General features: G+C 40.5%; 1 protein-coding gene across 5 annotated transcripts; it reads right to left on the bottom strand.

Annotated features, from left to right (window-relative positions):
- Window positions 1–148: 148 nt before the first annotated feature.
- On the bottom strand, window positions 149–25,938 carry lpin1a (lipin 1a). 5 transcript variants are annotated; one of them, XM_051943662.1, is made up of 24 exons: window positions 25,713–25,938; window positions 22,411–22,611; window positions 21,795–21,890; window positions 15,169–15,265; window positions 14,861–15,083; window positions 13,259–13,330; window positions 12,909–13,001; window positions 12,629–12,743; window positions 11,870–12,095; window positions 11,031–11,186; window positions 10,840–10,933; window positions 8,479–8,678; window positions 8,123–8,216; window positions 7,602–7,671; window positions 6,714–6,800; window positions 6,172–6,264; window positions 5,975–6,039; window positions 5,725–5,866; window positions 5,055–5,203; window positions 4,787–4,873; window positions 4,534–4,686; window positions 4,152–4,266; window positions 3,954–4,057; window positions 149–2,916 (listed from the first exon to the last, which is right to left on the bottom strand). In XM_051943662.1, the coding sequence occupies exons 2-24, from the start codon at window positions 22,600–22,602 to the stop codon at window positions 2,745–2,747; spliced, it is 2,895 nt and encodes a 964-aa protein (XP_051799622.1). In that variant the 5' UTR covers window positions 22,603–22,611; window positions 25,713–25,938; the 3' UTR covers window positions 149–2,744. The 5 variants fall into 5 exon arrangements, with proteins under 5 accessions (XP_051799622.1, XP_051799624.1, XP_051799632.1 ...); XM_051943664.1 differs by having other exon boundaries at window positions 12,629–12,740; XM_051943672.1 differs by lacking the exon at window positions 12,909–13,001.
- Between the last annotated feature and the right edge of the window lie 1,679 nt (window positions 25,939–27,617).

The raw sequence follows: 27,617 nt of genomic DNA, 5'->3' as shown, positions 1-27,617 counted from the left end.
ATGTAAATTTGGAAAAAGTGTTCAGAGGATCGTACTCAGTGGTAATTCTGTCCAAAAAAGCTCTGTGTCGGAGGTGAAAGGCAGAAAAAAAGAAATAAACATCAAAAACAACCAAGCATTCCATATCAAGAGTGAGCATAAAACAAGATAGAAATTATCTTTGAGTTTATTGAAAAATGAGTCCATTGTACAGATTGAACTACATTGTTAACAATAGCTTGCACTGCACACTGCTGCTTAGTGCCCAAAACAGAAGTTTTACATGGGAGACAGCAAACTGGATAAACATCCATGTCAACACATGAGACAGACTGAAAACTAGTCAAGAGTTTTAATAAATCTTTCACAGAAAGAATTAGGTGATAATCATCAAAAGACGATTTACTCAATATTTTGGAAGTAAAATTATATGGAAACACATATTTCTTTTTGTTGTACCTCCCTAAAAGATCATGTGACAAGACAGTGATCATTACACCCACGTAAATACGCATCTTAATTTTACAACAGCATGCGTCCTTTGTCTTTTTTTGTACATAAATTACACTTAGCTTTCTCCAAGGGCATGTGAACATCAACGTTTTTAGATTCAGTTAAAGGTCTGATTAGTCGATCACAGTACGGCATCAGACACAGAGCGTCTATCCTATGTACAGACAGTATATAGCAGTTTAACAGGTTCAGTCACAATCAGTCAGAGGGTGTGTTAACTGCATTCTAGCATGTTTTCAACACAGGACACATTAATAAAATAGGGAACAAATATGGCAGTTAAATGCAAACTAAACTTGAGAGTGATTCATTTATTTGCTGTTGCCATTCTGTATGATGCAAACATAATGTAGTTTGAAATGAAGTTATGCCCACATCAAACTGGAGGCACCAAACGAAGCAAAATGACAAATTTAACACCTGACATTAGAAGAAAAAATAGGCAATCAACCCATTTACTGGATTTCATAAATACTGCGCATGGATCTATTGCTTCAGTGGTTAAATGGTGAGAACGCCGCCTCGCAGTGCAACGTGAGGCCGACGGTTTTTGAAAAAGGAGGATTTACAGTAAAGCATAAAACAGCTGCAAGAACATTTGAAAGAGCACCAGTAAGAGGGTGTTTTAGACAATTTAAAAGAAACTCACTTCATGTGGTCAAAAAAAGTCATAATTTACAGTGATTTCCCCCAATTTAAGTTACACAAATAAACACACACAGGCTTCCATCTTGCATTCATGCGGTTCAGTAGATGTTATTTGATCAGTGGAAGAAAACACAAACATCTGATAACAGATGGAAAAAAAATACGTACAAACTACAAAAAAAAAATAGATGTTTCTGATGAGAAATTCTTACATCTGAATATACTACATTTACTTCTCAACTACAGGACAGATTAGTGCTATACATATACTGATCTGTGCAGTAACATCATTACAAAACTGAAAATCTTACTCCTATATGAGTTTATAAAATAGTTGCATTGATGAGCATTAGTCGTTTGAATAGAGTGAGTGAGTGATTTATATACATTACATTCTAGCATCATTGCTGGAGTTCCTTTAATTGTACATGTAAAAACACAGAGAGAAATAACACAGACTGAAGTTAGTTGCATTGTCCTGCATGTTTCTTGAATATACGTAGTTGCTGAACACTGTAAAATGTGCCATGGCCGTATGCTTCACAGTAACATGGTCAACAGACCACACACATTTAGCTGTACCTGCAAAGGAGTCTGGCACAGAAGATGTCTGCATACACTACCTGTGCTATTTTTGCATGCTCTGGATGGTTTCACTGTAATGTAATGTGGGGTTTCTGGTGCAAAACGTCCATTTTGCTTGAGGTCAGAAGAGATTACCAGCCACACACGTGGATCAGTAACAACTGCAAGCAAGATTCTAAATCTCTGCTTAATAACTGGTGAATATGAATATTCTTTCCTAAATGAGGATATAAATGAATTCTGTACCAACAGTTTCACAATTATTTTGTTAATCACGTGCATAATGGTTTCCTATCAGCCACTCTAAGTGGGAACTGGTGTTGGCTGAAGGAGAGAACGATGACCACTTGAAGGAATCTCTCAGAGAGCTAAAGGGATGTTAGGTTCTGTAGTGCTGTGCGTTGGTTATGGAATGCCTTTTACAAGTTTCATTTCTGTGTATGTGTTTGTGAGTCAGTGCACTTGCAAATGTGTGATATGTGAGGCTTTAACCCTGTGATGAACCCTGATCAGGAAGAACTACTTGTTAGCTTCACTCCCAAACAGCTGTTTTAAATTCATCAGGAAATTTGATGTCCTTATTCTGGAAAATTCCTATTTCTTACATTCTTTATAAAACAACAGTCTCATATGTATACGGACCCTAAGAAGTCTTGTTTTTTCTCATTAGTGCTCTCTTTTCATCTTAGTTTCTAGAACTGCTTATATTCTCATTGCTGAATGATATACAGCAATCTGTTCATGTGGGATGTTACAAACATTCATCGACTGCGAATCAGTAGTTGCAATTACTTATATTGAGTATCGTATTTGAGTTAAGAAGCTGCTCTCATTTACCATGTTAGGAAAAGCTTCACAGATGTTTCCCCACACGGTTTTCAATTCTAAAATCTTCAAGATCTACACTTTAGCTGGGCTGCCGGTTTTATGATGAATCACAAATCCACTGACCACAGTGTCACGTCTGTCTGTGATGTGGAGAAAGCAGCAACCTCCATCATTGATCTGATGGAGTTTCCTCAGCTCGTCTCAATAGGCTGTGGTTCCTCTTCTTCTTCCTGACTGGTGCCAGGAAGCTGTTTGTTCCAGTAGTTGCACTGGTCAAAAGCTTCAGAACGGTGGAAGTCTGCCTCCTCGTCTTGAACCAGAACTGGGAAGACGTGGTCGACCATGTCACACAGGTGCCCATAACTGAGAAAGAGACAGATTTTTGCAGTTTTTACTGTGCAAAGAGAGAATTCAGACATTCAGGGTGCTCTCCCAATCAGTACTCTGAATCATTCTCGAGTATGTTTCAGCTTAAAGTCTGGCATATTTGGTCATGTTGTTTACTGTACTTGGACTGCATTCTCATCTGGATATTGGGAAAAACATTATAGCTAGTTTGCATTTCTTCAAACCACCACAATCATTTTGGGTGGTGCTAAACCCAGGACCCAGCCATGGTGCTCCTGCAAAATAGCACCATCTGCTGGCCAGCTGAGGGGATGCAAGGGAGGACAATTATACCGACGTGGTACTGATTACTCCGCCAAGGAATGAGGTGGAGTTTTGTAATGATCGGCGTTGGTTTGTCCATCCGTTGGTCTATCAGCAACATTACTCAAAAATGGATTAATAGATTTGGATGACATTTTCCGGGAAGGTCAGAAATGACGCAAGGACCAAGTGACTAGATTTGGATCCACAGATTTGTTAAGGACTGCGAGATAGCGGCATGGCCTCACTGTAACTATGACAATAAGCGAAAACTATGTCAGCTGCCTGCTGATAATGGCATGATTGCAATCCTACTACAAAACCCCATGCTGCTGACTTATCAGGACTTATCCGTTGGAAATGAAACAAAGAACAACTGATTAAATTGTGGGGGTGTTTCTGAGTCCTATAAATTCACGCTGCCCGCTACATATTTAGGTCATGTAATTTGGTATCCGTACACAATGTACACGTGCATAAAACACATCTGTGATCAGTGCAAGGCAATTTTTTGTTGGTACATTTATAATCAATGACCACATTCTATGTTGCTGTGATTTCTGATCATCAATAGCTCATATACAGATGCTGCATTTCTGACAATGCCATATGGCGGAATGAACAGTCTTGGTAGAGTATTGTGCTCTCTGAGTGCTTTTCTTGTTAAGAATGTGAAAGCACCTTTGAACATGAGTGTACAGTCAGGTTACATTAATGAAAATCAAGAAGGAACAGAGACTATAGCTTACGAGGAGATATTGGTTTTGGCGTGCTCCTGGATCAGCTCTCCCTTGGGATTAACGGTGAAAATCCTGTTCAGAGGAACTCCTACCTCCTTATAGGAATACACATCCTGAAAACACACACACACAATCAGCAATCACAAAATGAGTCATGAATCCATTACAAGTGTTCTTCAATCTGTCTGCTTGCGTTTGTATTCTTACCGTGGCTCTGTTGCCAAAAGCAGCGTAGAATGGCTCAGTGTTCGGGTAGAAAAGGTGCTTGATGTCTGTAAGACACTCGATCTTAAACTTCTCTGGTTTCTTCTCAATCACCTCCCTGCACAACACAGAATATTGAACACATTTTATAGATTTTTTTTTAGCTTTTTAAGCCTGCTCTAACTGTACATTTGTATCCATATAACAGGATTTTGAAAGGATGCAGCTAAATGATGTTCACTGAATTGTAATGGCAAATTTTTCTGAACAAAATTCTCATGTCCTTCTATCAATGTATGGCCTACTGCTAAATATGTTGACATTTATTTATATGACTTTAAGGCCATTTAAACTCTCATTTTTGTACAGATGGTGTGTGTCTGACCTGTGCAGGGCAGAAAAAAGGCTGCTGGGGCTGAGCAGCACTGGGCCCATTGGCAGCATAGTTCCCCTCTCGTTGACCCAGTGCAGGTAGCCTCGCGTCATATCAGCCATGCCAATGGCTCTTGCTGAGCAGTACATGAATTTATATCCATTCCTGTGACAGAGAGATAGATTGCACTTAGCCACAGTACATTTAATTTCAGTTAAAGTAAAATAACAGTGAACTAAACATGCAAGTGTAAGGCAGCACTCACAGGCTGACTTTGTGGTAGAGTCGTGCAATACCCTGATGGGTCCAGTCTTTACCCAGCGTGGGCAGAATGTGACCCAGAGTGTCGGACCTAAAGTGTAACACAAGAAAGGGAACATCACACAGTCAATGCAGATGTCCTTTCACGCATGCATGGCCTTTAACACATACATGGAAGAGACACTGTAATCTGTGTAAAGCCCGGCATCTGCTGGTGATCCGCTGGTACTGAACATGCCAGCTGCTATAGGCGCTAACTTGCTGTTTCTTACCTTGTGATGGTTCCATCTATATCGGAAATGATTATCTTGTCATCCCAGCTCCAAAGATAGATTGTGCCGTGGCAGCGACAGGTGCCTTGATACTGAGTGGTCACGCTGAACACCACATCATTAGGACCCTCCTTCAGCTGCAGGCTGGCCTGTAAAGCACACACATGGACACAGTTTGAACAAAGGCAAGAACACACACCCACAAAAGGAGAGGCTGAAGGTTAATGTGTGTTCTCGAAGGTGTTCGTTCAGTGTTAGATACTCCAGAAAAGAAATATGTGTGATAAAACAATAGTATATGTGGTTTTTCTCACACTGTAATGCAGAGAAATGTAGTTCTTAATTTCAGTTCACTGTCAAACTGTCATAATTTAAAGATATAGAAACTATCTTTCATTTCAGTGTCTGACTTTGCTGTACTACATGATTTTATCAGTGACGCCATGTTTCCATTCAGGGTAAATATCTCAAAATATGCGTTAAATATCACCTCTGCTTATAGATAACCCAAGTAAAGACAATGTATTCATGTTTGTCATGTAAGCAGAGATATAATTTTTTCCACATTCATGTTTGGTCATTGTGAACCAAGAGTGCAATAAAAATAAGCCTCTGCAGAGCTTCAAAGCTGACATGAACTAACTTGTGTCTGTAGGAATGAAAACTGTACCAGCTGCTCTGAGGTGAGTCGAAGAGTCTTCTTATAACAAACGCTGCCAGAAATCTGGTCGAGGGACTCTGACTGACAAGATCCCGACACCTGATTGGACGATCTGTGGTCCTCGTCACTAGAGGATGATTCATCCTTCAACCTGAAAAATCCAAGACACCGAGTTTGGTACAAGAAATAACCCACTGACAATGTGAGTCAAAGAAAAGATGGAACAAGTCAAAAACAGGCGTTGTGTGTCTGATGTCACCTGTTTACTGAGGCCATAGTGAGCGAACTCTCTCCTCGGTCTCCTCCCGAATCTGTTACTGATTCCTGTACAAAAGTCAGAGGTCACAGCTGGTTCAATTGACTGAATCTTGTTGATGTTGACTCCAAGCTTTTTTCCCTCTTCCTACATTCTGTACTCTGAAATCTCCCCAACACTGTGTCTATCTGCGTACTTACAGACTTGGAATCACTGTTCTTGCTTCTCCATGAGAACCACCAGCGTCCACCTTTCTTTGGCATCTTCTCCTTCATTATGTTCTCCACTGAGGCCTGGAGACAACCATGCACATACAACTCAAAACTGACTGAAAATGTAACTTAAAACTAACAGAAAAAAAAAAAACCTCAAAGCACAGAAAGCACAAAAAAATCAACCCAAATGTCAAAGTAAAACATGGCAAACACCACATTTCAAATCACACTAAACTCCAACTAACTTGCCACAATAAAGGGAGTTGGAGGTGAAAACACAATAGCATGCAAACAAAAGATGCAAAGTAGCACCAAAAAAGAAGACACTTCTCAAAACTATGGCAAGATAGCTGAAATGCACGTGACAGACAACGAGACATACCAGAGGGGCAAAGAGAGGAACACACACGATAGAAAGAGGCTGATAGATGGGTTGACAATGCTGGAAAATAAAGACAAAACCAAACAGACAGACGGACAAAGGCATGCCCAGACAAACAGTCAAACAAAGCCAGAAAACATCATACAGGCTGGGAAGGGCTGGAGCCAAACAGACCAGGGAGGCAGTATGAGAAGAGGCCAAAAGCAGAAAACACATAACTCAAGCACCAACACTTTGGAAACACAAATATGGCGTGGATGATGGGAGAAAGAATGTATGTAAATAAAAGGGAAAAAATAAGGAGGGGGATAAAGACATGACATTATTAAAGTGTTAGGACAACAGATTGAATGCCATATTTCACTGTGGTATAAGTCTGGCAGCTTGGATATGAGTTTTCCCATGTGTGTTCAGAAATAACCAATTTGCCATATCTGACTGTGTACATACAACAATATTGTCAGCTTTGTTCATTTGAGTTTAAAATCAGATATACTCCACGTTCATGACCCAAAACAGATGTCGCTTTGTTTGAAGTAGTAATGATTGGGAACACACATTAGCTGGTAGCACGGGATTGAATTTTCATGATAAAATGAGATACTGCAGGTAAATGACAACACTGAACCAAAGTGAAACATCAGATTAGGGGGAATTAATTGCAAAATGCTGGGGGTGCAGAATGCTGGGAGAAAAGTGATGCAGGGGGCTGCATAACAGTGAAACACAAAAAAAGGTCATTTTCGAACTGTGCTGAATAACCTGTGTGACAGGTCTGTAATATTTCATTTTACAAAAGCGCAGGTACATACACTTTAACAGACCAACAAAAATTCCCACTTACTGTGATGAAAAAAGCTCCATAACAAATGTGACACAATAATAAAAAACTAGCAGGGTTTATTCAGTTGCATAATGCATATTTTTACTTGTCTGGCATGTTTTTCTAATACCACTGGCTACTTAATCACAATACGTACAATACTAGAAACAAATCAGAGTAACTATTTGTTTATCACTGAGGTGGTCTTACCTGCGGTAGGGGTTTCTGGTAGACCTGCATGGCCAACATGACCGGAGCTGCTGTGTTCCAGTTGTAGTACCTACAACAGATGACAGAGAAATCTATATACACCTGTTTTCTTCATCTACCCACAGTGGCTTACATATCTGACAGTAAAATAGGAAATATGGCTCTGCGGAAGATAATTAAAGGATTAGTGTAACATATTGAAAAATATGCTTCCTTGCTGGGAGTTCGGTAATAAGACTTTACTTTCAAAATGTAAAATAATAATTTTGTAGTGATTTAGCAAAGATGTACAGTGCTTTGCTTTGGAAGGTTTTTAACTTAAGACTGTTGAAAGAGACAGAAATATACGTTGCACATGCTGGTCTGCTACTTCTAAATGTTACGACCAACGAACACCAAATAAAAGCACTATGGTATATGTGAATGTAAGTGTTTTCAAAGCAAATATTAAATGGTTATCATAGTCTTTGTACTCAGTGAAAATGTAAACTGACTTTAGTATTAAACATAGTGATACATACTTGTTTCCTATCTTGACCACCAGGTTTGGGTCGTCAATAAGAGAAGGGTTTTCAGAGAACTGCTGGTAGGAAACTGCCCTCTCCAAGAACTGCTCTGTAATATGAAACCACATAAGATACATAAAGAACACACAAACTGATAGACACGTGATATACATTATATCTGTGTAACTGAAGGAGATATTAGATGGGCATTTTTTATTTTCAAATTGAATTGCAACATATTTCCATCATGTCTCTGGACTTCTGACTGAGCACATTACATGTTAAAAAACTTCACCATTACTTTAAAGAAGCAACTGATAATTTCTTGTTTCCGTGCTTCTTATTCACTCCTTGTGCTTTCCTTCTCCTACCTTTTGTGATCTCCTTGTTGTCAGTGAGTCCTCCGCACAAAGAGATGGCGACATGAGGCAGGTCACCCATTTGGTCCGACAAACTGTCCACGCCGCTGTCCATCCCGCTGCTGCCCACCGACTGTGGGGACTGATTAGCGCTCCGCACACCCACCATCATCATCTCTGAGTCCCCCTTCATGGAGCTGCTGCCGCCGTCACTGAGGAGGGAAAACACAGATGGTAGTCTAAGAAATATTCTTGTGAAAGTGTAAGTCATTTTGATAATGTTATGGACCTACAAACAATAGCCTGAGTTGTACTTTTTTTGTAATTTTACTATCTTGTAATACCTAAAGAGTAGACTTTTATTTGGCCGAGCAGCAATGTTGTTCTTCATCAGAAAATCACATCCACTACTTCAATAATGTAACTGTAATGATGTATTACTGTACATACACACGTGGACAAAATTGTTGGTACCCCTCAGTTAAAGAAGGAAAAACCCACAATTCTCACTGAAATCACTTGAAACTCACAAAAGTAACAATAAATAAAAATTTATTGAAAATTGAATAATCAAAAACAGCCATCACTTTTGAATTGTTGATTAACATAATTATTTAAAAAAACAAACTAATGAAACAGGCCTGGACAAAAATGATGGTACCTCTATAAAAGATTGAAAACTATTTGACCAGAGTGACATGATTAACTCAGGTGTGTCATTTAATTGACATCACAGGTGTTTCCAAACTCATAATCAGTCAGTCTGCCTATTTAAAGGGAGACAAGTAGTCACCCTGCTGTTTGGTGAAAAGGTGTGTACCACACTGAACATGGACAACAGAAAGCGAAGGAGAGAATTGTCCCAGGACATCCGAAAAAAATTATAGACAAACATCTTAAAGGTAAAGGCTATAAGACCATCTCTAAACAGCTTGAAGTTCCTGTGACAACAGTGGCTCATATTATTCAGAAGTTCAAGACCCACGGGACAGTAGCCAACCTCCCTGGACGTGGCCGCAAGAGGAAAATTGATGACAAATTGAAGAGACGGATCGTTGGAATTGTATCCAAAGAGCCCAGAGCAACCTCCAAAGAAATTAAAGGTGAACTCCAAGGCCAAGGTACATCAGTGTCAGATCGCACCATTCGTCGTTGTTTGAGCCAAAGTGGACTTCATGGGAGACGACCAAGGAGGACACCACTGCTGAAAAAAACTCATAAAAAAGCCAGACTGGAATTTGCAAAAATGCATGTTGACAAGCCACAAAGCTTCTGGGAGAATGTCCTTTGGACAGATGAGACCAAACTGGAGCTTTTTGGTAAGGCACATCAACTCTATGTTCATAGACTCAAAAAGCAAGCATACGAAGAAAAGAACACTGTCCCTACGGTGAAACATGGAGGAGGCTCAGTAATGTTTTGGGGCTGCTTTGCTGCATCTGGCACAGGGTGTCTTGAAAGTGTGCAAGGTACGATGAAATCTGAAGACTATCAAGGCATTCTGGAGAGAAATGTGCTGCCTAGTGTCAGAAAGCTTGGTCTCAGTCGCAGGTCATGGGTCTTCCAACAGGACAACGATCCAAAACACACAGCCAAAAACACCCAAGAATGGCTGAGAGAAAAGCGTTGGACTATTCTAAAGTGGCCTTCTATGAGCCCAGATCTGAATCCCATTGAACATATGTGGAAGGAGCTGAAACATGCCATTTGGAGAAGACACCCATCAAACCTGAGACAACTGGAGCTGTTTGCTCATGAGGAGTGGGCCAAAATACCTGTTGACAGCTGCAGAACGCTCATTGACAAATACAGAAATCGTTTAATTGCAGTGATTGCCTCAAAAGGTTGTGCAACAAAATATTAAGTTATGGGTACCATCATTTTTGTCCAGCCCTATTTCATTAGTTTGTTTTTTTAAATAATTATGTTAATCAACAATTCAAAAGTGATGGCTGATTTTGATTATTTAATTTTCAATAAATTTTTATTTATTGTTACTTTTGTGAGTTTCAAGTGATTTCAGTGAGAATTGTGGGTTTTTCCTTCTTTAACTGAGGGGTACCAACAATTTTGTCCACGTGTGTATTTACAATAAGTCAGTGAACATAACACAACTTTCATTATTAAAACACTAAACCAGTCACAGAGATCAGTATTTCTGTAAACACAACACAAAAAGGGAAACCATAATCTGTGTGAAGCCTGATTATTCCATTCATCTCTATTAATCACTGCTGAGGAAGTTTGGATTGGCCACCAGATGATGAATTACACCACATGAATACCTTCTATACAGTAGATGTGTGTATTCAGGATGGAATCAGAAGGCCTGCACAGACATGCTCATGTACATGTGGATGTTTGCTACCATACCTTTTGGGGAAGTAGAGAGCGGCTACTTCAGGCTCCAGCTCTGTAATGTCATCCAGGTAAATGCCGTCAGCACCCAGGTGCTGACTTCTCTTTTCTAGAAGGGATAATGTCAAAGTTCATCATGGAGAGATAAAGATAGTTTGATTTCCTGAAAACCTTTGAATTGTTTACAGACAGAGTTCTCACAGTACCTTTCCTCTTGGATGGTGAATCGGTCCTTCTGATGGGACTCCCTCTGTTCCTGCCCTCAGCCTCCAGATGATCCGGGAGAATTCTCACAGACATTGAGGATGCTGTTAAACCCTCCATCTCTGCGCTCAAGGGCCCAACACTTTCCACCTCTCTCACTATGGAACAAAAAACAGTGGAAAATGAAGAGATGGATAAAAACAAACTCATGGTCAACAACATGAATTTCCACAAAGCCACCAGTGGAGGTCCCCCAAGGGCAAATTCTGCAAGTCTTGGAAAAAGAGTGGGGAAAATATATGAGCTGTTTACAACTTGTAAACACTGCACAGTGGAGTAGTGCTTAGCACTTTTGCCTTGCAGCAAGAAGATCACTGGTTCAAATCCCGGCCTGGGCCTGGAATCTTTCTGCATGGAGTTTGCATGTTCTCCCTGTGCATGCGTGCGTTTTCTCCAGGCACTCCGGCTTCCTCCCACAGTCCAAAAATATGCTGAGGTCCAAAAATATGCTGAGGTTAATTGGTTACTCTAAATTGCCCGTAGGTGTGAATGTGAGTGTGATTGTTTGTCTGTATATGTAGCCCTGCGACAGACTGGCGACCTGTCCAGGGTGTCCCCTGCCTTCGCCCGAGTCAGCTGGGATAGGCTCCAGCACCCCCACGACCCTAGTGAGGATAAAGTGGTGTATAGAGAATGGATGGATGGACAATTTGTAAACAGTTTCCACTGTAGCCCAGAGGGAATTACACTTAAATGATGGTGAATTTGTGTAGTTTTTTTCCAGAACAGTGGTTGTCACAGTTTTTTATGCCGCTATAGAGATTACGTTCCCTATAACTACCTTGTTGTCCTCCAGACTTAACAGTCAGTCCAACCCTGCCTCCACTTCTGTTCTCTGTAGCACCCTTGTCCCCACTGTGAGCAGTGGTTTCCCCTGACTCCGTTGTGTATAGAACGAGGGAGGATGGTCCGGTGTCACTGATGGCTCTGAAGTGAGTGCTGTCAGACACAGGGATGGAGACTGATGTTGCAGAATCCTGCTTCTGGTGTGAGATCAGGAAAGACGGCTGCAAAGGGCAGAGAGATTTCACACAATATTTATTTTTGCACTTAAGTATGTTTGTCTTTGGCCCTCCCTTCTTCACTTCCCTTTTCACCATTTATTCCTTCATTCATCTGTGGTTTACCTCAAAAACTAACTGCCAAGCCATAATTTGTTTAATCTGGACAACAAACAAAGCGTAGAAGTGATGTTTTGTGGTATTCCCGGTAAGGAGAAGTAAGTTCTTGGCAAGTCAAACAAAAATTAAATTTGTGAAAATAATTGATGTTAATGAGAGAGCTTTAGGGGTGATAATAGGCAGATTCTGTTATTATTAGAGAGTTGGGCAAGCTGTGTCAAGTCGAAGCTATCGAGCTGAAATCTGATTAAAATATGTAAACAACCACTTAGTGTGTCTTTCTGTGTGTAAAGATATTCTTGAAAATCCCCACTCACATTACATTTGACAGCCTGACTGATCAGCACATCATGACTGTGTTCGTTTATTTCATGCAGTTAAAGAGGCTTTACCAACAGTACGGCATGGTATGTAGATACCTGAGCAGCCTGTGGCAGCTCCCCCCAGGTCCACAGCATCTCAGGGTTGTCCTTAGTCTGGTTGGTTAATTCTGAGTCACTTTTTGGCGTCGATGACCGTGAATCATCTGGGCTGCTGGTAAAGTGACAGTCTGCATTTAGAATCATTCTGCAATCCACAGTTTAACAGATAAAGTAGCTTCATCATGTTTAAACAACTTTCAAATACTAGAGAATAATAAAGCATTCTTGCATTTCATACATTTCCAGTAGTGAGAGAGAGTGGAATTAAAGATAGTACCTAATAAGTGAAGAGAAGTGAGATGTCTGCTGAGGACAAGAGATGGACAGACCACAGGGTGCAGGAATGGAGAGACTTTCCTTAATCACATTACTATGTGAAGATAAAGGAGACACAAACAAACAGAAAAAAGGAGACAAGAAGGGGGACAAAGAATGTAAAAGTGAGTTGCAGATTTATTTTCTACTGATTGTGAGGACAGAAAAAGTCTGAACAGTTTGTAGTATGAACTGAACAGAATAAGAGAGCACTGAACATACACAAAGAAGAGTTTATTGAGAAGAAGTTAACATTTTGAGTTAAAAATGTACCATAAAGTGTGCATTGTGTGGTTTGTGTCCAAATAATACCTCTGTGAACGAATCCAGTCGGTGCTGGGGTGTGTGTGGCTTTTGGCTGCAGACTGATCACCGTACACAGGTCTGATCACAAAAAAACACATGCAGGGAGATGTTAGTCATATACACTAACATATTATTTCACGATCAGTGCAGACACCTTAGTGTGTAAACCCAGTGTCCCTGCAAGTCTATTTAAACATTTGTGGTTGTGAAGCAGAAATTAAAACAACACGACACTTTGAAAACCAAATGAGACTTTGGAGCCAGTTTGACTGTAACCACATATCACGAAAGAGCCAAGAAAATATTCTCCTCAAGTACAGTATGAAGCGCTGCATGGAGCTGACACACATTATTTAACGTCTTTAAGGGTTTCAGGAATTTTCCCGAGCTGCCATTTGCTAAACTTCCTAAAAAAGGCTTGGAGCCCTGCAGTAAGGATGGCTCTGTGAGCCATTATTTCAAAAGACAGAGAACACTGTGGGAACAGGACGAATCCCTGGAGTGTGTCCAACAAACAGAGCTGGTTTTGAAAGGGCTCGACACACAAACACAAACATGCACATACTTGCACACTCACACATTAAATCGCTTCTCTCAAAACCATTTAAGTGGTTTGCTCCATTCAAATGATTTTACTGAACTGAGAAAGAATTAATGTAAATTTCACTTTTATGTAGCAGCTTAGTTACAGTAAATACTGCTTTTTGACATAAACACACACTGCCGAACAAAGACCAATTTTTGTGATTTTCCTGAATTCTTTGACTGGTTTGAACTGGGCTGGGTTTATCTGGAGAAAAGGGATGTCATGTACGGTACATGCACAAATTAGGATTTGGAGACATTTGAATCAGAATCTGGTGACAGTAGGTGGGGTGTTTGTAACTGTCAGTCAAATCTGATCAAAATACACCCACATGGTCATGATGAAGCGGGTTTTCTGAGCTTTAGAGTGTTACACTTAACTAAAAATTAAAGCCATTGTCTGTAAGGATCAGATGGTAGGCTGAAACTTGGTTGTTACACAATCATTCCAGGAACCTGTAATTCTTTATTACTTTGTAATTCTAATTAAAGCTCAGATCCACAGTCTTCAACCATGGGAGCAGCTCTGTGAAGCTTATAGGAAGGCTTTGGACAAATTAGCATGCTCACAATGACAATACTGACGTATATGTACAAAAATGATCAATTTGACAACATTGGCTAACTAACTTCAGGTGATAGCAGAAAATGTAAAAAAACAAACAAAAAACACAAAAGCTGAGGTAGGAAAGTCATAATTTTGGCAAATATATGCATTTCAACTGACATTAACAAAATGTCCTCAGTTCTGCCCTGTTTTTGTATTCCTGATCCTCTGATTCATATAGTGCAACTAAACACCCTTTTCTTTACACAACTACAACAATGCTAAAAACATAACTCACTCAGTTTTTTTCACTTAACACAATTACATGAGTTATTGGGAGTGGCTGATGGACTTCACAAACAACAATGTGACTATGACTGTGTGTGTCTCAGTGATGGAAAAGGCTGACTCACATTTAATTTGCGTCTCTCTTCACCCAAACACACAATCACACACTTTCTCATGTACGCACACACCTGTCGCTGTCCCCTTCTCTCTCCTCATCCGTGCTCAAGTCAATCGTGAACATGTCCTCGTCCTCTGAGAACTCTTCTCCACTCTCCTCCCTCCTTCCTCCTCCTCCTCCTCCTCCCTCTGGTCGTGCCTTCCTCCTCCGCTTCCTCCTCTTCTTGGTCATCCCTCCATCACCCTGCTGTGGCAACAGGCTCTGGACAGGAAGTGAGCTGCAGGGGATGTTGTCTATGTGGTGACAAAGAGAAGCATGAAAACTGATCGATATGCACATTTTAAAAATGACAATATTTCTATTTTCAACAGAACCTACCGAGGTGACGAGAGCTGCCCCTGCCCAGCTGGGATGCCATCAACTCTTCCCCCATTGACATGATAGGTGATGTTGCCAGGTAGGACGGAACCACCTCCTGTTGATAGAAGAACATGACATGGTCAAATTAAGACCTTAATATGGTTTAAAAATCACTTAAAATAAGTCCCTCTCTATAGTGGCTCCTGGTTAGCCTAGCCTCGCTAGACCCAGCTCTGAAGACGCAAGGGTCTAGTTACCCTCGGTAAGCCTCGAGGCTGGATGCTCCTAAAACTGGCCGACGAATCACCATGAAGTGTAGAGTCAGAAGGCGGGCGGAACGAAGTGACGACAGAGGCGCAACGATTCTGACAGAAACAACCGGAAACAACTAGCCTAGCCGCGCTAGACAGCCCACGGCAACGAATTTAATTCTCTGCCAGGGTCGACAACAAAAACGACAACAGTCGTTGAGCTCCATTAGCACCGACTGAATAATCTGTTAACATGTCTGTAATATACTTGAGCTTCACCCCTTGACTGTATAAATAAGGCTTCACCGAACTACCGCATCCTCTGATTTCCGGCGCTCTAGGAACTACGTCAGCCTATTCGTTGCACTGATTGGTTGTATACCTACCCAACTGCTGCAGAGTGATTTGAAAGACAACCTTGTAGCCCGCCTCCCTCCCTGTCGAGAGTTCCTACACCCTTGCGTCTTCAGAGCTGGGTCTAGCGCGGCTAGGCTACCCTCTGGTATGAGGGGGCAGTTGTCTACAGTTCATTAGTCTGTGGAGATAAACCTACTATTGGCTGTGAATTTCACAAGTATTTCTCCTCCACTTCTTGTTTATCTACACATTATAATTTTTAATATCCACTTCAATGTAAGAACAATATAAAGACAACCTGTGGACAGCCACCTGCCAAACTGAAAATTTGAAGTTTTTTGCTGAGGAGTTGGATTGTGCAGGGAGACAGCCCGTCTTGTTGTTTTCTGTGAATTTATCATAATTATTCTCCCTGCAAATGTTTCATCAAAGAATTCCCCTTGTCACTATTTTGAGGAGACACCACAGCTGCCGCTTTCGCTCAGCTCCACCCAAGATGATTGTGACTGGATTGAAGAAATATCAACAAACCAGAGTGTTTCTTTTCCCGACCTACAGCTGAATGACCCAGACAGGTCAATCTGTCCTATAGAGTGGACTGGCTAACCAAGAACAACTATTTACTTACATGTGAAACAAGTTGCTCACTAACTAATAAAATATCTGTATCACCAAATGCAGGTCTCAAAATTATTAGCAACTTTTAAGCTCCAAATATGTACCAATTAGAAATGTCCTACTGTTATGGATAGTATTTGAAGTATCCTTCAACCTCCCTTGTGACTGTAAAACTACCATATTTTTACATACCAACCAGAAATTTGGTACACTTGTGCACAAAAAGTGTGGGAACCAGGAAATTTAAACATTAATGTTTTAATTGCTATACTTCACATTTTAATAGGGTAACTATTACGGTACATAAAACAATGTAGAAAAAAGTATGATATTTTCAAGTGTATTCAAAGCCCTGTATTTCATTGCCGATGAGTAAATACAGATTTTTTTGCAAGAAGGAACGTAAAATAAGGTAAAGACAGCCCCAAACAGCTGCCTCAGGAAAGGCAAAATAGATAGACAAAATAGATCTAAATAAACAGAGAATGCATTCACACTGGACTGTAAAGGACACAGTGGGGTCACAGCCATGATAGCAGCTCTGTGCTTCAGGACAAATACTAACACCACCACTGGAAAACAATGATTATTAGCATAATAATCTTTGTGTAATAGCTCTAAACACAGTGAAAGAATGATGGGAGTGACTTTTGTTTATCAAGTGCAGGCCACGCCAAAGTAAATTGGATTCATCATCTGATGATCATACTGTCTGTACAAACTGTCAGTACAATGTGGAGTCGTTGAGATTTCTCAGTCTGTACCAGAACGGTAGACCAGCAGACAAATATATCCTTCTTTGTGGATCTAAATAATCTGGTTAAAATTTGGGTTTTAGCTCAGATCAGCAAACTCACAGAGATTTGTTCATTTGAGGCACATTTCTTTTACCACGCCAGCAGAATAAACAGAGAGAGAGACAGACAGAGGCCGACTGAGTGACGAAGGGATGATCCAAACAGGGCAGACTGACACATGCTTTGCGGTTCACGTGTCACAACACAGTCCAACTCAGCCCAATTCATTTGGAAGGGAGAGGAGAAGGGACGGTGCTCAGAATGTGTGATACAGAAGGTCACAGGAGAGCACATCTGCTCCAGGCTCCACGGTTAGTGGGATCATCCACCGCAAAACCAATTTCAATTCACAATTTTTAATGACTTTTTTTTTTATATCTTAGTCAAAGAAATGTGTGTTAAATACTGCCTTCAGATGCACTATGGTGCAATACAGCATTGATTATAAAAAAGCCAATAAAATAATGAAAAAAGAGATACTGAGATTATCATTAATTACTGAGGAAGCATGCGTCACATAGAACTTTAAATCTTTGATGTTGACGATTCTGAAATGAGACTTGGTGACGCTACACTGATTGAACAAACATGAAGACAACTACAATTATTTTTATGTTTTCGCCTGTCAGCATAAACACATCAAAGTACCACTGGTATTCAGAGGTTCCTGATGTTGTAGCCTGAAGAGGAGAACATTTGGTAATGTTTCATGAGCACAATCCTGTCACTAATGCACAAGCCCCAACTCATCATCAAGTATAACTTCACCCCCTTAGGGACAAAGCGGGAGAAAGTAGAGGTGGGAGGAGAGGCACAGAAGACTGGGCTCGATGCCAAGTAGGGCCTTAAAAATTGTTGTTGAGCTTTTTCCATTGAGATCAGGCAGATAATAACTGAGACGCTGAACAAAGACGCTGATTAAAGGTAAATAACTCGAAACCAAACTGCCACCTCAGACAGAGTTTCATGCTGTGCCTGTTCATCTGAGTGGAAAACACACTGTGCATGTTGTGCCATTACTGGGAATTACGTTTATATTCTTTCACAATGTGCACGTCTGTCTGACCGTCTCGTCTGCACGAATTGTACCCACATCAATGACCACCAATTTGTGAGTGCAGTCTGTGCACTCTGAGGGTAAACTGGGCAGAGCTATAAATAGGTCTCTGGTGCTTTTCCACTCTGTGAAGGGAGAGTTATGTTAAGGAGAGGATTTGACTCTAGGCCAGAACAGTATAACAGTCACGGTCAAACAGAATTAGCAAATAATTCTGTGTGCTCAGGGCTTTAAATTCAAAAGCTGTTATTTTCCCATCCGTTAAGGACTGAGGCATTACAGTATTCTTACAGGAACCATTCTAAAGAGCTCCTAATGCACCTATTGATTAAGTGACTGTTAGAGAATGAATTCTACTCTCTGAGACAGACATTAAGTAATGAAAGCAGAATCACATCCATGTAATCCTTCAGATTAGGAATTAGATCTTGTCAGATTATGCCATATTCCTCTTAATTCTTGCTAAAGGAGCACAGCCAGCTTTTGTCATTGCTCAACACTTCACACATAACATTGTGAAGGCTGCTAACCACAGCGAGGGAATAGATCATCCTTGTTTCCTTCAGAGGAATGATGTCCTGACCTTAAATTCCTCCATCCTTCCATGAATCCTTGCCTATCACCTTACAGAATCAGTTTTCAAAGCAAAGGGAAGCGTTCCCAGATTAGACTTTTTCCTGGTTTGCTTGCACTTGGGCTGCAAATACGTATGTGTAATATGATCTACTAGGGAGCCAAAATTTTACTGTGGTGTTGCACAGTTACGCAAATTCCATATAATTCAAGTCTGACAGCTGCATCCGCTCAAGTAGATGGAGGCAAAACAGCAACCAAAGGCTATGATGAACGATATCGTACAACCAGCACACTATTCGCTTTTCAGTGTGACTGTTGCGTTGTCATATAGTTATAGGACGAGTTTTACAGAGTCTGACAAACAGGGTAATCCACCTTTTTTTGCGATCATTAATTCATTTTGATTCATAATGTCTATTTTTCATACTTTTTAGCTTCTGAGGCCACCTGTGGAACTTCAACCTTTACTCTGGTGCTGTTTTTGACATACTGATGTCACAGCTTGCTCCTGACTTCTTGTTGTCTATACACATGACACAGGATGACATACACACGTGGACAAAATTGTTGGTACCCCTCAGTTAAAGAAGGAAAAACCCACAATTCTCACTGAAATCACTTGAAACTCACAAAAGTAACAATAAATAAAAATTTATTGAAAATTAAATAATCAAAATCAGCCATCACTTTTGAATTGTTGATTAACATAATTATTTAAAAAAACAAACTAATGAAATAGGGCTGGACAAAAATGATGGTACCCATAACTTAATATTTTGTTGCACAACCTTTTGAGGCAATCACTGCAATTAAACGATTTCTGTATTTGTCAATGAGCGTTCTGCAGCTGTCAACAGGTATTTTGGCCCACTCCTCATGAGCAAACAGCTCCAGTTGTCTCAGGTTTGATGGGTGTCTTCTCCAAATGGCATGTTTCAGCTCCTTCCACATATGTTCAATGGGATTCAGATCTGGGCTCATAGAAGGCCACTTTAGAATAGTCCAACGCTTTTCTCTCAGCCATTCTTGGGTGTTTTTGGCTGTGTGTTTTGGATCGTTGTCCTGTTGGAAGACCCATGACCTGCGACTGAGACCAAGCTTTCTGACACTAGGCAGCACATTTCTCTCCAGAATGCCTTGATAGTCTTCAGATTTCATCGTACCTTGCACACTTTCAAGACACCCTGTGCCAGATGCAGCAAAGCAGCCCCAAAACATTACTGAGCCTCCTCCATGTTTCACCGTAGGGACAGTGTTCTTTTCTTCGTATGCTTGCTTTTTGAGTCTATGAACATAGAGTTGATGTGCCTTACCAAAAAGCTCCAGTTTGGTCTCATCTGTCCAAAGGACATTCTCCCAGAAGCTTTGTGGCTTGTCAACATGCATTTTTGCAAATTCCAGTCTGGCTTTTTTATGAGTTTTTTTCAGCAGTGGTGTCCTCCTTGGTCGTCTCCCACGAAGTCCACTTTGGCTCAAACAACGACGAATGGTGCGATCTGACACTGATGTACCTTGGCCTTGGAGTTCACCTTTAATTTCTTTGGAGGTTGCTCTGGGCTCTTTGGATACAATTCCAACGATCCGTCTCTTCAATTTGTCATCAATTTTCCTCTTGCGGCCACGTCCAGGGAGGTTGGCTACTGTCCCGTGGGTCTTGAACTTCTGAATAATATGAGCCACTGTTGTCACAGGAACTTCAAGCTGTTTAGAGATGGTCTTATAGCCTTTACCTTTAAGATGTTTGTCTATAATTTTTTTCGGATGTCCTGGGACAATTCTCTCCTTCGCTTTCTGTTGTCCATGTTCAGTGTGGTACACACCTTTTCACCAAACAGCAGGGTGACTACTTGTCTCCCTTTAAATAGGCAGACTGACTGATTATGAGTTTGGAAACACCTGTGATGTCAATTAAATGACACACCTGAGTTAATCATGTCACTCTGGTCAAATAGTTTTCAATCTTTTATAGAGGTACCATCATTTTTGTCCAGGCCTGTTTCATTAGTTTGTTTTTTTAAATAATTATGTTAATCAACAATTCAAAAGTGATGGCTGTTTTTGATTATTCAATTTTCAATAAATTTTTATTTATTGTTACTTTTGTGAGTTTCAAGTGATTTCAGTGAGAATTGTGGGTTTTTCCTTCTTTAACTGAGGGGTACCAACAATTTTGTCCACGTGTGTACGCAATCCAACAATGCAGCTCAGTGAAGACCATGACAAGAAATGAGTTGGCTACAATCTGCCAGCTGCCTATATAGTGTTTGTGTGCGAACAAGTCTGACTGTTTATGCTCTCTGCATGTCCCGATGGTTTGCTTCCAGGAAACTAAAGTCATGCTGGCCAGCAGGATGCCACGAAGGACAGAAGCTGTTGTCTCTGTCTTGTTACTCAGCTTATATTTCAGCAGACATGCTAAAGTCTCTATTTGCTGGTGTAAAACAGAATCAGATCAGCAGATGGGTTTTTTTTCGAAACAAACAGATGCTATTGTCCACGTGTCATTTACTGGTCCCTCCTGCTGTCTATGATCACATACTTTTAGATACATTACATGAATACATAAATAATTGTTAGAAAGACACAACAGACTCTTATTTTATTTTATTTTTTGGATCATTTAATTTTGCTAAAAGATTTTGAAGCATCTTTAATTCTCTCTGAAGCTCAGTCTCATCTAGAAAAGAGAAGAGGTACATTTCTGCGTCCTCTGGGCTTGTCTGAGCAGGAAAACTAGAGACTGAAGTCTGGTGATTACAGTACCTCTATGCATCTGTAGATCTATCAGTAAGTGGTAAAAACCTGGAGAAACTTCGACAGTGAAACAGGACAAGAACTGACTGTGCTCCCGACAAGCAGCAGAACAAATTAAACACTGCCTGCATGTCACTTCTGGCTATGTAACCTTCATGTACGCAAGTTATGTTCCGTTCTATATTTGTGTGTGTTTACTGACTAGAAGTAATGACTCTGTCAATCATTACTCACCAGTTTGTTCTCGGTCTCTTTGACGAAGAAGGCCTCTCCATTCTCTCCCAGCTTCATGTGCAAACTCACAGGCTCTCCATTAATCTCTATGTCCACCTGCAGGACGGAATAAAGAGCCCTTTAACATGTGGTCAACCTCATCATGTGTAGAAATGAGCAGTAGTTTTAGCCTTAAAAAAATATTAATCCATCTCATCTGTGTGTTATCTGTCACTATAAATGGATTCACAAAGAAAAGAAAAGGGTACATGCAGTGTTTGGACTGCTGTATAGTCATCATTTTTACATATTTAAATGCATTACCTGTTTGAGTTTTAGTAAGTGCAATATGGATACTGCCTAAATATGGTACTCTGCTTAGTTTTATTTGTAGGTAAGGCTTGTTTTTGTAGGAATTTTCTAGCCATTTTAACTCAAGTGAAAGATCAGAATTCGTAAATCAAGCCTGAATTCTTGTTCTACCACTTACTATCTCTGAAGAACTTCCTTTGTCTAGCTCGTTTGTGGTTGCTGCACATAGGTTACATGCGTGGGCAAACAGACTCTTAGCTAATTACCTGCACGCAGATGAAAACATAAGTGAAAGTGTGAGATGGAGAGTGCTCTATGATCTCACCACTTTCTCACGGGACCGCAGCACACCCATCTTGCCGAAGCGGACGTGGAAGGGGGAGCACTGCAGGGAGCCATCGGGCTGCCGGACCACGATGACGTCTATACATCCAGACAGTGTCGCAGGGTTGAGTCCTCTGTACAGCTCCTTGACCTGCACAAACACCTGGCCCGCCAGCTGACCCACATAGTTCATGGTCTGCAACTGGAGACAGAAAGGGAGGCAGAAAGAGTTTTTTTGGATTTCATTGCTGCAGATGGATCCCCACTTTCTTTGTCGATTAACTAAGATTATATTCATGCCTTTAACATAAGACTATACAATAATAATACAATATATATGTGTGTGTGTGGTTAAAGACCATACTGTCATCCTGCCTCATTAAGCTCCATTACTGATCCACTTGAGTTCAGTTACTGCCCACACACATGCCAGTCAAACTTACAATCTCACATGCTTGGCAGGTTGTTGAAACCACAAACAAAGAGAATTTCCCCATTCTTGTATTTACTGACGTGTTGTTGCTGAGTGTTGGGGCTGTTTGTGGGTGTGATCGGCGTTGGTGAATAAACGCTTTAAGGTCTCTCTTCTCTCTTTTGAAAACAAAACCATGCTATAAACTCAGAAGTGCCTTTTTTCCCTCTCTGTAGTGAAAACACAGTCCATCAGGGGCAGCATTAATCACATGGTGCGGTGCCAGTCTCTCTGATCCACAGCCTCTAATGCTCTATGTGTAGAATGCCAAACATGGCCCTGGAGAGAGCCACAGACAGGGAGAGGCATTCACTGAGCTGTAAGACGGGTGGTTGTTTAGTCAAGAGAGAGAAAGGAACAACAAAACACATCCTGCATCCAGAAGAATTTAATAGTATTATCAACATTTTGATGATAGACAAGTTAACATTTCACATTTTGCATATTTTTGCATATGAAGAAGCACAAAAAGCTATGAGAATATTAAGAAGATATTATTGTGCTTCTGGTCTCTGCTGTGTTATATGTCAGAGTGTGTACTACAACAGCTAATGGCCCTACAGCCATGATGCCTTATTCATGGGAGCAACTGGTATGATATTGGTGAGTGTGCATGGAGGGCAGATATTTTTAGAAAGTACAGTGAAAAACATATAAATCTGCTTTTCACACGCTGAGCCGAAGGTATATTGACACAACCAGCTACACGCCGGCCGTCAGTGCCTCTTTAGGGGCAAAAGAATTTCTAATCTGATGCATCGGAATTTGCTAAACGACTTGGATTGAGTCCCATTCAAAAAACAAAAAGAAAGAAAGAAAAGGCTGGCTAGAGAGAATGAAATAAAACAAGAATAGGAAAGTAGACCGATTAAGAAGGAGAGGAGTAATGAGATGAAAGAGTAAAACTAAAAAAAGTGACATTCTGATGAAAATTAAAAGGAGCAAAGCAGATGAAGATGCTGGACTCTGGAGAATAGATTATGCCACGTTAAGATGATTTCAGGGAAAGACACGAAGAAAAAAACAAAGAGTGTGGGATAAAGAGAGGCTTCTGAAAGTGAGGTGAGAGGTCGGTTAAAGACACAGGAAGAAGGCATTTTCCCTGAATCAACAAACAACCACACACAAAATCTGTGATATCAGTGTCATACCTCGTCCTTTAAAATATCCACCTGCCACCTGCTTGTGCTGACTCAGACACTGACACACACACACACACACACACACACACACACACACACACACACACACACACTATTACAGCGTGCCTCGGGAACAGATGGCAAACCATGTAAGAGCACTAATAAAGAGGATGATTTGTTGAACAGGCTTCGCTTATTGTGACTTACACGTTGTGATCTCTTGCTCTAATGAAATAGCATTAGCATAGCAGGTCTAGCATTAATCTTTTAAACATCAGACCTGCACTCACCCATTATAACAACATGACACACTACAATGCAGTTATTAAACCAGTGAATGAATGAATTTTCCAGGCTACAAGAAACAGATTTTCTCAGGTAAATGATCATGCAGGCAGTTGTGCTTTTTCTTGGGTACTGTGGTAGAAATCAGTTGCACAGTTCGTAGTGATATTACCCACAGTAACCATGTTACTGTTACTGGAAAGATGTATCCCTACGTCACTTTTAGATGCTTTAAAATAAATCAGTGCTGTAGAAAACAAATCAGAGGTCCAACAGGAAAGTCTAAAAATGTGTGCAAAATAAAGGCAAAACTCCTTGAGTGGTTGGCTACCATTGGGTCAAAATCTGTTTTCTTTGGGTGGACATGTTTCTTCCAAGCGTGACTTCTTGCTCAAGCACTTGGAGTGGGTTTGTTTGGCAAGAATTACATAATTATATGCCCTCTTTGTCTCACTCTGGCTCCCTTATCTATTGATTTTCTCCTTCTCAGACGTACCCATACCAACAGCACATTCAAGCACATGCTCCAGCCCTAATATCACTGTCAACAATGGCCACGTGCACACAGACTTCTGGTCCATGCACACACACAGCCCTCTCTTCCAGGAGCTCTCTGTTTCACAGCCAATCACAATGCTTCTCCATTATATAATAACCAATCACGAGACCACTCAGAGGGTCATTCCGTGCCATTCAATGGACATGCAGTGTGTGAGAAACAACTACATATTACAGGGATCTCCTCTAAATAGCTGCTGCTGGTATGAGTGGGCAACAACACTGAGTCAGAGCTGCATTGTGTTTATTTAAAGGTAGTCCTTATAAGACTTCAGCAAAAAAAAAAAAAAAAAAGCCACCAAATAGAAGCAGGGAGAAAGATAACAGCAGAGAGGGATTTACACATGATGATCCAATTAAGTCTATTCAATTTGACTGGAGCAGCAGTCTGACACTACAGGATTACTGCCTGGCACAGCTAAAAGGCAATAAATCAGAAGGAAATAATCCCATAATTTTTTTTTGCTACAGTGTACACATGTTAAAATCTCTCCATTCTCAGAAGATCGTGTATAATAATATTATGCACGACCATCTCTCTATGTAAGGCAACATAAACAGATCTCCTATGACATTATAGCATGAAAAGCGCACATCTCAAAATAAAACCCACTGCATCAACATGGCTTCATAAATAGATGGCAGTATCATGTGTGTGGCCTGTGTGTCGACATGTAAACATCTGCACGGGGTGAGGCTCTGCAGTCTGCTCCAAGATCAGCCTTCATTCAAACAGCCGCGCAATGAAAACACGCAAAACAACGAACGGGCTTTAAGAATATTTAATTCTCTCTGTATGTCCTCTGGCAGCATTTTACGGTAGATATTTTTTGTCTTTTTGCTCACATTATTTATGACGTCGCTCGTCGCTCCGTGATCTTTGCTCCATCCAAATGGTCCAGCTAAACGTCCTCTACAGATTTACTGTTCTACGGTCTGTCCGCAAATCAAGTCATCCTCGGAAACACTGAGCCTCGTTCTGCCGCGCTGATATCTCATCTTCGATCCTCCGCTGAAGGCTGCTCCAGTATTTAAACCGCAGCTGAAATCTTCCTCCTCCGTCACCGAGCTGCAGCCACGGAGACACCCGATTGGCTGAGCCGGAGCCGACGTCACACATTGTTTACTGCATATTTCCCTCTTAAATTAGTTTATTATTCTTTTTGTTTTATGTGCACTGAAGACAAATAAACACAGCATGGTAAAAGTCTTATTTCTGGACTGGGAAAAAAAAACAAAAAACTAATTTCCACTGTAGAAAAGGGTTCAATTTAGTCTATTGTGCATAAAAAGTTGAGCTCTGATAAATTCTAGTCTCCAAGTTAATCAACAAATGGGGCTTTTAACCCTCCTGCTGTCCTCATTTACAGGCACCAAAAAATATTGTTTCTTTGTCAGAATAAAAATCCAAAAATTCAGCAAAAAAATTCCCCAAATTTCAGAAAATTTGCAAAACGAAAATTCCAATAATTCCTTAAAAGATTCCCTTAAAGGTTTTATTTTAAAAAATCCCCCAAATTTGGCAAGAAAATTCCTGTAAATATTTTTTTTAAAAAAGAGTAAACATCTTCCCCCAAAAAATCCTAAAAATATCTAAAGTGATTGCATATATGTCAGTGAAACTTCTACTATTTTCTTCCAGCAAATTTTGCTGGATTTTGGTTGTTTTTTATCTGAATGTTCTTAAGAAACATTTTTTTACATTTCTATTTTTCCACCAAAAAATGTTCAAAGATTTCCCAAAAATGTTGAAAATGTGGACATCAGAAGTTTCACTGTGAAAATATTTTTTTCCACATTTTCAAACTTTAAAAGGGGTCAATTTTGACCCGTACAGGGTGAAAGGACAATGTGGCCACCACACAAACACTTCTTTGACCAGTGACTATAAAAGGTCACCTTAAGATGAGGCTTTGGTCAAATGACTCAATGCCACGGATGACAAGAGAAAGACGAGAACAGGCTGCTGCACAGTGGATGCCAGTATGTCAACTGAGCTGCAGTCAGGCACTTAAATGCCCACAGCTTGGCCATTTGTCAGCTAAGAAACTGTTTCAGACAGCGCGATGTGACAAATAATCTGCCACGTGATCCTCTGAATGGATGTGTCCGACTATATTATTCTCCATCAGAAAAACACTCCACAAACAGCATCGACAACTTCGCTAACCCTGTGTGTTGCGGGATGTGTGGCTCATTACTAACTTGTGTTTCTGATCAGTGACCCCACTCTCCATCTGCACATTATCCTGTCCAGTATAGTCCAATATGTTGTCGTTTCATGACATCCGTTCTGTTATAGAGATGCTGTTTGTTGGAGAGAGAGAACAAAACGTATTCCCTTTGGCAAAAAGAATGGATAGAATCTACTGGGATGTTGCATGATGCTTTTATTTTTCTTTAGTAAAGGTCTGTGATTACTGTTGTTGCTTTACAAATAACTTTATGACCAAAAAAAAGATGTTTAATTGATCAGACAGACCATCTGACCTTTTCTTGAAAAGGGCTACACGGCATCTGCACTAAAACTGATTTGGTAATGTCTCATCATTTACAGTTGCACTCTTGGTGGATCTTTATCAATAATATGTTAAAATGTATATTTACACATGCCTTGCTCCTGAATTGTTAGGAAATAATGAACGCCAGATCCTTCATTAATGACTTGACACATTAATAATTCAACACCCAGGTTTTTGCAACCTAGCCACTCAAAGGCTGGTCTTAGCAATGCCAAATGAGCATTATTGA

This window comes from Acanthochromis polyacanthus, chromosome 2 (genome assembly GCF_021347895.1).
Source record: "Acanthochromis polyacanthus isolate Apoly-LR-REF ecotype Palm Island chromosome 2, KAUST_Apoly_ChrSc, whole genome shotgun sequence".
NCBI classification, from domain to species: Eukaryota; Metazoa; Chordata; class Actinopteri; family Pomacentridae; genus Acanthochromis; species Acanthochromis polyacanthus.
This window is presented reverse-complemented; position numbering and strand designations above follow the sequence as displayed.